The sequence below is a fragment of the Gymnoscopelus braueri genome, assembly GCF_963280865.1.
Source record: "Gymnoscopelus braueri genome assembly, chromosome: 13".
Lineage (NCBI taxonomy): Eukaryota > Metazoa > Chordata > Actinopteri > Myctophiformes > Myctophidae > Gymnoscopelus > Gymnoscopelus braueri.
Window position 1 is genome coordinate 34,982,479 of NC_137615.1, and position 11,470 is coordinate 34,993,948.

The 11,470-nt window shown below is 40.6% G+C and overlaps 1 protein-coding gene across 2 annotated transcripts; it reads left to right on the forward strand.

The window, feature by feature from the left end:
• Window positions 1-1,762: 1,762 nt before the first annotated feature.
• antkmt (adenine nucleotide translocase lysine methyltransferase) lies at window positions 1,763-5,975 on the forward strand. Of its 2 annotated transcripts, none has more exons than XM_080446295.1 (6): window positions 1,763-1,818; window positions 3,343-3,510; window positions 3,804-3,908; window positions 4,395-4,535; window positions 4,853-4,903; window positions 5,137-5,975. In XM_080446295.1, exons 2-6 carry the CDS (start codon window positions 3,349-3,351, stop codon window positions 5,356-5,358), a joined length of 681 nt encoding a protein of 226 aa, XP_080302421.1. In that variant the 5' UTR covers window positions 1,763-1,818; window positions 3,343-3,348; the 3' UTR covers window positions 5,359-5,975. The 2 variants fall into 2 exon arrangements, with proteins under 2 accessions (XP_080302421.1, XP_080302422.1); XM_080446296.1 differs by having other exon boundaries at window positions 1,769-1,804.
• The last annotated feature ends 5,495 nt before the right edge of the window (window positions 5,976-11,470 follow it).

The following is an 11,470-nucleotide window of genomic DNA, read 5'->3' on the forward strand; positions in this document are numbered from 1 at the left end:
GATCTTCTGTATATAATTGTGCTTATTAGATTTTGATGACTGAGTTAGATGGTAAATGGTGCATTTATATAGCGTTTTTCATAGTTTGTGCATTACATTCTCACACCGACGGCGGAGGAAACCATGCAAGGCACCAACCTGCTCATCGGGAGCAATTAGGGGTTCAGCGTCTTGCTCAAGGACACTTAACCCTCGTAGGGTCTTCGTGTTTTAGTCACACCCAGGGCCTTCGGGTCACTTTGACCCGAAGGCCCTGGGTGAAAATTTTCATTTTCATGAAATGTTTAGTACAGTAAATAAGGCAAATAGAAGAAGTTTCATAGAGAACAATTTTTGTTTACATACTTTTAATTCATGTTGAAAATGTTAAACCGGGTTAAAAGGACCCGAGGACCCTACGAGGGTTTTAAACACTAACTCTGGGGGAGCCCGGGATCGAACTGGGAACCTCACAGTTCTTCATGTGGCCACACTACTCTACCCCTGAACCACTGCCGCCCCTGAGTTCAATGACTGTTCTCAATAAATCTTTGGATTGCAGCGCTTCATAGGGTGGTGTGTGTGACGGCAATCACATCCAGTTCGACATGGGAAAGACCACGGAGATGTAGCCCCTACGGAACTTCTCCCTCCGCTAAGTATCTCGGAGCTACTTAGCGGAGGGAGAGGTTCCGTAGGGGCTAACGGAGATGGTGCACTGCCCACTCCATCCAGGGGGATGAGGTGGAGGTGAGGGACACTTGCAAGTACCTGGGAGTACACATTAAACTGGACTCGACACTGTTCAGGAAGGGACAGCATTGTTCTTCCTGAGGGGGCTAAGGGTCCTTTTCACCCATAAGACCACTGCAAGACCTTGCTTCTGGGGGTCCCGCTGGAACAACATATTTTGAGATCGGGGGAGGGGGGGGTCCGTGGCCAAATACATATCCTTTAGGGGGTCCACTGACATTATAGCAACATACGTTTAAAAAAAAAAAAAACTGTTATGATTTAGAAGACATTTGTAGAATCGGCCTCAGGTCTAAACGGGTTAATGGGTGCAACAGGCTTGGCTTCTGCAGATGTTCTCTCCATCTGTATAGTTCTATCAGTCTGTAGGCTACCAATCTGGGAACCCAGTGCCAAGTGAGAATGAAAAACAGCGCCCTCTGCTGTTTGTACTATCCAACGCAGAGCAGAATCTGTTCTTGAGAGATTAGTAGGCTACAGCCTTATATACCTCTATGGCTACAGCTCATAGAGGTATAATATAACTACAGCTCCTCCATGGCTTTGTGTCAAAGTGTACTTGAGCAAGACACTGAGCCCATAAACTGTTCCCAATGAACACGTTGACTTGCTCGGTTGCATCTGCCGCTGGTGAGGAATAGTTTAATCTAATTAGTACAGTGCCCAAAAATATTATTATTTACTTATTAAAATAGACCTTTTATCAAAAAAAAAGCACCACTAACTGACAATACAATTATTGTAATTGTAAATAGAATGTATACATAACCATTCGCCTTTAACATGAATTAAAACATAAATAGATTTATTGTAATTGATTTATGTCAATATATTATGTCAAACAGTGAACTGGCATGACAATATAAATAATTAATGAAGAGAACCAACGATGAGCATAATAAAGCTCATTAAACATGCTCGACGGTCACTCATCATTTGGTCATACTTGCGCGCGTGCTAAACAAGCGGAACCAAAACGGCCAGGTTCGTGTTTTTACACGTTACATATATCCTAACGGACCAGTGCGCTTGGACAGGTTCCGACTTGTCTGTGTCCGTTACCCGTTACCAGGTTAGTGAGACATAGTAAGTAGTTCAGTGAGTGAGACAATTTGTCATATTTATGGTATTATTTGTGGTATATCGTGTTATTGTCTGCGTGTTGTGTGTTGCTGTGGTATCTGAATGTATTCTTGAGGACTGAAATTGTCGCATTTCTGCTGCCTGCAAGGTCCCTTATTTTTAACTCTATGGCAAGGTCATGATGTACTTTAAATTGTCTGAAGTTGGATGCATTATTACTGTGAAGGGTCCAGCACTCGATATATTATATAACTCTATGGTCCAGCAGAGAGAGCACGTGACTGCCATTGAACTGAGCCTTTTCACAATAACAAAACATCAGTAGTTGTGGAACTTGGACCCAAGCTGTTCCCTAGCAAAGATTAAGAGAATCTTAATCCCTCCCCCAAATACAAGATAATTCACTGACCAATGCATGTCAAAATGTAGTTATAGGAACAAAATAATCAATGGAAATTGGCTAGGCTACAGTCTATGGGCCAATTGATGTAACTCATGGTCACTGGTTGGTTGTTAAAGCCCTATGATTCACAGTTATTCCTTGAATATATACCACACTAAATATTAGTTAAAGGTTAAGTCATTTTCATTGTGATTGGAAAAGATATATTCCTGTTCCACAATATCCATGTGAATTGTAAAATGTCATGGATGGCTGGCTAGAATGGCTGTGATATTACATACATTTCATGTATTCCAAATACACAGCCATAGATCGGTCCTGTCCCCGCCAGGTTAAAAGAATCCTTTAAAGTTGTCGCGTTGTGTGTGTACTCACTCAATGAATTGCTGGGACTTGGAGTTAGATACTGTCCTCTAGTTTATCTATTTGAAAGTTCTGCCAGAAAATGTGTGTTTGGTAAAATATCTCTACTTTTCCCACGAGCTGCACACGGACAACATTCGCTGCCCGCAACGGGGCCGGGGCACGAAATGACTGCTGGACTGAACATATGAAAACTTCATTTGGGAACCGTCTGTTTTTGAAGCACAAATGTATGGGGCACACAATTGGCAGGCGATTGGTGTGGGGTAATTAATCACACATGTCAATTGTGTGGCCCATACTGTACCTATGTGTTCCCCAAAGGAAGTTTTCATTCCAGCAATCATTTTGGGCACCGTACGGGGAAGAGAATGTTGTCCGTGTGCAGCTCGTGGAAAAGTGGAGATGTTTCACGGTCCAAACACCAGCACTTTCAAATGGATATGAAACCAGAGGACAATATCTGACCCCAAGTCTTAGGAATTAATTATTGGGTGAGTTCACACGCAGCACGCAATTGTTTAATGCCGCCAAGAATAAGATCAGTCTGCTAGGACCGATCTATGGCTGTACATTTGGAATACATGAAATGTATGTAATATCACAGCCATTCTATAGCTAGGCAGGATGCCTGATGGCTCAGCCAGTATGGAAAGAATTAAAGATTTTATGGGCCAACATATTTTCCTCAATACACAAATCAGTCACTTTTGGATTATGGATGTAATTTATTTATAAATGTAATTATTAATTTATTGTAGGTAGGAATGGAAGATGGCCTCACAGATGAGCTTATTTCAGAGTTCAAGGATCGACCTCTTGGAGTTTGGGGTATTGCCCAGATATCTGTTGGCACTGGGCTCGGTATCTATGCTGTGTGGGCGGGAATCCTCCAACCAGGTTTCCGAAGGGTTCCCTTGAGGCTACAGGTACGCTATGGAATGGTATCTGGTACAGGTACACTATGGCAGTGATTATCAATGTGGAGTCCGCGGAACCCCAGGGGTCTTTGAGGGGGGGTCCAGGGCGTCCCCAGCAAAATGAGTTAATATAGCATCAAAATCATGTTAAACACTTTCACCCCATCAACTATTTGAAAACAGCCGATCGATTTTCAATAAAATCTTGCATTTTTTCAAAGCTGCAACATTTTTTGAAACAGTTGATTTTGTTTGGTGTTTGCATGTTTGCCTTATGTTGCCAAATTAAAATGTTATTCCAGGTCCCATATATTGCTGCCAGCAAGGTCCAAGTGCAGAATGTAATGACACTGCTGAGAGGCCGACAGGGAAAATTTGTGGATTTGGGCTCAGGTGATGGCCGCATCGTAAGTATTAACTGGATGTTTGGGTTGCTTTCACATGCTCCATTGTGTTTCCCTGGAAGGATACAAAGTGTAACCATCGAAGTGGTTGGAGATCAGCTCAGTGATGCAATGAAACTGAAGGAAACAGATTTAGGGCTGAAAATGTGGTATTAAGGCTACACTAAATGAATAAAAATGTCTAGCTTTAAGAAGCCAGTGTAGTTCAGAAGCCTACACACAATAACCTGTAAAAGTAATGGCTGACCATGCTAGTTTGAAATGGCTTATTTGGCAGTTAATAAAGTGTACTGTATCATTCAGTAAATAATATTATAATTATAATTTTAAAAAATGTATTAATCTATTACAATATTGATTCTGTCATGTTGTAAATTAATGCACCCATCTTGCGTCAATGAGTTGTTTCTCTGTTTTGATCTCAGCTGGCATTATTACAAACCATGTCAGGAAATGACAATGTTGAACTCTATTTGTGTTCATTATAAGGTTCTGGAAGCTCATCGCCAGGGCTTTAGTCCTGCTATTGGCTATGAGCTCAACCCCTGGCTCTTACGGCTGGCTCGCTTCCACGCATGGAGAGCAGGGCACCACGAAAAGGTGTCGTATCGACGAGAAGATCTCTGGAAGGTTTGACATCAATTTAACTAGTTTTTACACATACAGTACTCCATTGAAAGAATCTTTGCCTACTATTGTTTCCATTTCTGCAGAAACAAATATTACATTTAAGCCCTATTTTATACTTTGTCATGTGACAGCGTTGCACAACTAAAATAGCTGATCTACAAACTCTCAAGGTTGTAGATCTATTCCACCTAAAGAGACATGCTAGCCTGTTGAAAGTGGTTAAAATAACTTAGTTGTTTTTGTAAACTGATTATAATTGTGTAATTCTAATGTTTAGTATTAGGACAAATCACATCTTGTCTTGTATTTCATTACAGATCAGCTTAAGGGACTGTAAGAACGTTACAGTGTTTTTGGCTCCCAGTGTGGTGAGTAGCATAAATTAAAGAGGCCAATTTTGAACTACAGTATGTTATGGTTTTTTCTTACTAGCTCTGGATATGTTTTGGAGGGTGAAATATACCACTTGAGTAAAGGGCATCTCATATCCGTGATCTTGGCGTTGTGTTTTCTTGCCTTAAGGGAATCAAATTGCAACGGTAGAGATAGATTGAAATAACACATAGTGGGTGAAATGGCTCTTTCCGTGTTTGTATCCTAGCTATCATTACTACAAGAGAAGTTGCTGGCTGAGCTACCTGATGATGCGCAAGTGGTTGCTGGTCGTTTCCCCTTCCGCGATTGGACACCTTGCAGGACTGAGGGCCATGGTGTGGACAGAGCCTGGGTTTACAGCATGCAGACCCTACGACAACACACCAGCAAACAGGAGAACACAGTTTCTTGCACAGATGGGGACAGGTCTATCCCAACTGGTCAGTAACTTTGGCAAGAAACCTGGACAGTGAAAAGTGTACTAGCAGTGCTATAATTGGAATGGATATTGAATTCAACATGTCAAACAGTAAATCACAGCTGGCCAGACTGGAAGCACAAAATGTTAGATAACATTCAGCAAACGCACCTGCAGGTCTGTCTGTCAAAATCATCAAGCTGCCACATGTGGAATGGAATGGACACACTTGAAGGAAGAATAGCGTGTCGCTATATTGATTTTACTCATTTTTTATGTCCACACCTGACCTTAGGCATTTACTTGGTGGTTGTGAATAATTTAAGAGCATGTGGTTTTACGATCCACACAATGTTATTCTTGATTTTGTGAGCATGTGTAAGCAGAAGATACAAATACTGTAAATAAAATGACAATGAATCAGATAACCAAGTTTTGTGGAGGGGGACAGTGAAATTCTATTGTTTAATACTTTTTATAGATGTTTTATGGGAGCTCTCTTTCTGGCTCACTTTAGTTAAATCTGCAATCCGGAACTTCATTTAATGATTAAAAACGTTATTTTAACCAAGCTGTGGTAACACTATAACTACCTCCGCTGAGGCTGCAATTCACACAGGCTCACCAAAATTGGACAATAGAAGATTGGAAAAACATTGCCTAATCTGATGTATTCTCTGTAAACTGTAGAGATTATTGTGCCTAGAAATCCCAGTAGATCAGCAGCTTCTGAAATAATCAGACAAGTTTGTTTGGCATCACCAACGATGGCACATTCAAAGTCACTTAAATCAAGTTTTTCCCCATTCTGATGCATTGAGTGGCTGCCTTGTGATTGGCTGATAAGACATTTGTGTTAAGGAGCAGTTGGACAAGTGGTGGCACTGGTACTATATATATATATATATATACACACACACACACACACACACACACACACACACACACACACACACACACACACACACACACACACACACACACAGGTGTGTATATATATATATAGGCTATATATATACAGTATTCATTATATCCAACTTTGTGTGGATGAATATAAATGGCACTCATTTGACGTTATTAATAATCTTGGCCAGTAGCCTTTCCAGTGAAGCTCGTGGGCTTCTTCATACCCAGGAGCTGTAAAACAGCAGTCCTGCATTCAGTTGTGGATAGTACATAGCATTTCACCACCACAAGGTCTGACCACATGCTAATACTGCAGCAGAGTGATTTATTTAAAGCCTATGAGAACAGAAGGCTACTCCACATTACAGTACCAGTGAGACTGAGACTCTCGGTCTCACTGGTACTGGTTCTCAGTCTGAGAGTTCCCTAGGTGAGATCCCCACACTGCCACATCACTCTTTAAGGTTTCAGATAGTGCCTTGGTCTTCCTGTCTGTTCAGTAGATGGTTTCAGATAGTGCCTTGGTCTTCCTGTCTGTTCAGTAGATGGTTTCAGATAGTGCCTTGGTCTTCCTGTCTGTTCAGTAGATGTAATTATTAAACTCCTGGCCAGTGCCACAACTACAAGTGACACTGTGCTGTACTACCAACCCCAGCATCGCAATAAAGGAATGTTACTCCATCGGCAGGAGAACATTGCTCTTCAAGAATTCCCAAGAATGTGACACTTGTGATGTGGAGCATTTGAGTTTCCTCTGGTTTCCTCCTTGGCTGTGTGTGAGTGCTAAGCTTGGAGTAACAGTGAAATGTTTCATTGGTTATTTAATAGACTGACATGTGTTTACTGTTCTTAACCCTCTGAAGTCAAAGCCATTATTTCCTGTTTTTCGGTCTGCCTGGTATTCTTGTGTAATAATGCTTGTCCTGCTAATAACCTCAATCAGAGAGAGAGAGAGAGAATTTCAAAGGCAGGTGTTGGGCATGGAATGTGTTTCTTGGTCCAGCCTCCATCCTGAGTTCTCACTCCCCTTTCCACAGTTTCTCCAGAGTATGCTAGATGGATTGTAGAGCAGACAGAGACCTCTGTTGTGTCCACCCATTTCACAAAAACCAGTGGGCCATCACGGATCCACCGAATGGAGCTTCTAGGGTCCTTTGTCGACAGAGCATTTGAGGTTGTGTGGGGGCATTATTTTCTAATTGTCTCTGTATGTGCCACATGCTCCACCGCCAACATTCAGCCTAAGCAGATCCTTGGAAGAGTTTTGCACTGGTGTAAAAATTAAACACAGACAGAATCATATGCAGGTCCAACACCTGAAGCAAACTGTGACTTTCCAGGGTACACATTAAAGTCCAAGGTGTAGACATCTTGGTTGGCTTATCTTTCATGTACTGTGTCATTACAGTGTGGGCCTTGCCCTTGATTGGCCCACCATCCTCTCGTCAACTGCAAGGTTCTTCCTGGGGTGGTAATGTGCTTTGCAAGCATCTTTGAAGGTGTCCAAAAGAGGTTTCACTCTGAAAAGCTTGTCATATTCTGGTGTCCCATTCTTTCTGTCAATCTCACCACCTTTTCAGGATCACTCATGTCGATGTTCCAAGATATCGCCCGATATTTGTGCCGTTTCAGCAATCCAATGAAGAAAATTTTAGTAAAGAGCAAAGATTTGAATCAAAAATAGTGTTTCAAAAATTGGATTAAATATTTCCACAAATGTTGATGACACAGATGCGTTCCCGGATCGAATGGGTTAACATTATATACTATACATCAGACCAGTGCATGTTTTTCTATTTCACATCTCGCGCAGTAACGAGAATGGCTAATTGTTTGATACTCACCCACACCCCCATTCTGTGATCACCACAACCATACTAAATTTAATGCTTCCAGTCAACCTGTAAAGAGATAATGGTTATTCCACATCGCCCACCCACACTGTGAAATTGTATCGCGTTGTTGTGGTTTTGTTTTTTGTTCATCTAATGACATACGCGATGAATTGAATACACAGGACCATAATGGAAACAAGCCCTTAGGGCTTTTTGTGTTGACCTTTTAGCATCATTGTATAATCGTACCTCTGTACCATTTGCAAACTGTTAATTAAGTATTCAATCAATCATTCAAAATACGCAAGCTTTGGTCCCATGTAGGCCTACGTCTGCCGCCGAGCAGACGTGAGAAAGACTAGGTGTCCGTCAGAATTCACGGACAAAAAAAGATTGATGAATCAGACTCGTAACAAGGGAATTTGCGTAAATGCCACTAAGTGCAAAATGTGGGCGTAAATGAGCTTGGTGAATGAGGCCTGAATTTTGATTGCTGGTTGTGATCAATGAGACTGAATTATAGTTTGTAGTTAGTTGGTCCTCACTAATACTCATTATAAACATGCTCAATAAAAGAAGAATGTGCATCTGAGCCTGTCTTGCATGATCTATAATTGTTTTAATTAGTTGTATCTGTAGCTGAGCACCCACTGCCTATCAAAAAGGCATAGGAAGAGCACCTGCTTGTTTCTTAACTCATTATAAGATGGCACAATTTATGTCCACTCACGCTGTGTCTCATTGGTCAAGGTTAAATAGTCAAGGTTAAATAGTTTGTCTACCTCACACGTTCTCATCCAAGCAGACAGCAGATATGATCACTCATTGACAAGGGAATAATATGGATTCACTTCACCATTTACATGTAACCAAGCAGGTATGTTGGAACTAGTTAATATTATTATATCATACAGTCATTCCTCAGGTGCATCGTAAAATTGATGCAGGGATCAGCACTGGAAATGCATGTGGTTGCAGCTGCCAGGCGACTCAAATGGTATCCTGAGTGAAAGTCATGAGAGCCCTTCACTCAGCAGCACTCTAGAAATTGTTTCTGCCAATTGGTCTGAAGACAGTTGAACACATAACAGTAGGCTACCTGGACACTGCTCATCTCCATCCTACTGGCTGACAGTGGGTAGACAACTTAATTCTTCCTGCACTTCTCATACACCGGTTTGAATGTGCAGAGAAATAAAGTGACATTAACTTGTCACCTTCTCTAACATGATGAAGTATTTCTTCCTTACTGGCCATTGTGCAGTATGCTTCATGTCTACATGTTGATGGCTCAAAGGGGCAGGCCACCAAGCTCGTCCACCTCGTCAGGTCTCCCATCCACTCGGCTGATAGGATGGGAGACATACTGTAAGTAAAGATTTCTCCATGGCGTTCAGTAGCTGTTCAGTTCAATTGTTCTAGGTCCCCATATGAATGCAAATCAACAACAAAAAAGTTGTTTAGTATTTAACAGATAGAAACATCACTGCCAAATGCCACATGATGAGACTGAGAGGTGAGATTGGCCTGCCATTTAAAATATAACATCAGAAATTAATTTCTACACACACACACACACACACACAAGAGGTATTACACATCATTCTAATCTAGGTCTAGGATAAGCGAGTCAAAAGTTACATTTTCGCCATGGCGTTCAGTGGCCATGCATCTTGGATTATGCAAATTGCCCAAATGGCATCCTTTGGGGCAACCAAGCCAAAATTGTTCTAGCTAGGACACCATATGAATACAAATCAACAGAAAAACTTAATAGGAAACCGATTTAGGTTTTAAAAATGTGAAATGGACTATGGACAGTTCAGAAACCTGCCATCAGCCTACTGTACCAATGACCTAATCGATGAGTATTCCAAGCTTTTCTCTTGTAAAGTTGCATGCTGAAATAGAAGTCACTGTTTAATTTAAAAAAGGATAGAAATCTTTTTTGAAATGACCAAACCAATGATGGGTGGGATGAGGTTTCTGAACTGTCCACAGCCTTCCTCTGCTGATTGCACAGAAATGGTGCAATGTAATAGTGAGGACCAATGAAGACAGGTTGAAAATGGGTGAAGTGGTCCTTTAAGCAAAAATAATGTACCATGGTTTTATGTTTAACAGGGGGCAGTAGTTATTTGCAGAGAGGTGGTTTGAACACATCTAGCCATTATTGTTACATTAATGGCTAGATTTTTACCTCTGATTAAAATGTGGTCACTTAATTAATATAAAACACGTAATAGCATAATATCACACACGTAGGCTACTGTAGCTAATATCTCACAGAGAACAATGGTGTAAAGTAACTAAGTAGTAAGTACATGTACTCACTGTACAATTTTGAGGTATGTTTTACTTTACTTGAGTATTTCCAATTTTCTGTACTTTTACTTCTAATCCATTACATCTCAGAGGCAAATATTGTACTTTTACTCCTCTACAATTATTTGAAAACTTTAGTAGTTACTTTATGGTTTTTGATTATTATCATAAAACATACATTAACTACTTCAGCCCTATATACATTTCGGCCATTTGAAAATAGCCGATCTACAAGCTCACAATGCATCACATTGTGATGCATTGTGAGCTTGTAGATCTGTTTTTCTGCTTTGCTGCTCTGATTTGTATACATTTTATACATTTGAAAACTTGTGAAATGGGACCTTCAGCATAATGAGTACTTTTACTTTGGCCACTTTAAGTATATTTTGATACCAATACTTTTGTACTTTTACTCAAGTACATTTTGAATTCCGGACTTTTACTTATAACAGTAAGTAACAGTAATGTATTTCTACATTGCAGTATGATACTTTTACTCAAGTAAAACATTTGAGTACTTTTTCCACCACTGACAGAGAATACATATGTGTTTTGTCTATCGCAGTAGAGTCCAATACCCAACATGGCAAGTGGAAGAAGAGAGTGGGTGCGTCAGATTTTTTGTGTCGTAAAAGAGGAAGTTGTGACGCAAAGCTTATCTTGCAACAAGTGAGACTGACTACATCACCACTGCAGCCGCCCTAAAAAAAGCACTGAGAAAACAGTAACAAGCACGTATATGAACATAGTTCTATCATAATATGATAAGTATAGAACTATACTATATAGTTCTATACGTTAAAGTGTGTAAAAAGACACACACGGTAGTTTTGTTTACAGTGCCATCATCGGCTGCTTGGTGTAGTTGATGTGAACGACAGGAAAGCAACGTTGCCATGTCCGCTTATTATAAGTGACTTTGGGCTTCTTTTTCTGCAAAGTTGCTTGTTAAATATGTCTAATGTTTTTTTGGGGGCTTGTTTCTAAAGTGTAGTTGTTGCTTATTTGGGCTTCCTTCCTAATGTTGTTTAAACCAGTGGTTCTCAAACATTTTCGAGTCAAGAACCCCCAAA

Excerpts from the sequence above, each read along its gene's own strand:
- antkmt (XM_080446295.1), top strand. The coding sequence starts at position 3,349 with ATGGAAGATGGCCTCACAGATGAGCTTATTTCAGAGTTCAAGGATCGA. Across the intron at positions 4,536-4,852 it reads GACGAGAAGATCTCTGGAAG|ATCAGCTTAAGGGACTGTAA; the intron begins GTTTGACATCAA and ends ATTTCATTACAG. Across the intron at positions 4,904-5,136 it reads TGTTTTTGGCTCCCAGTGTG|CTATCATTACTACAAGAGAA; the intron begins GTGAGTAGCATA and ends TTTGTATCCTAG.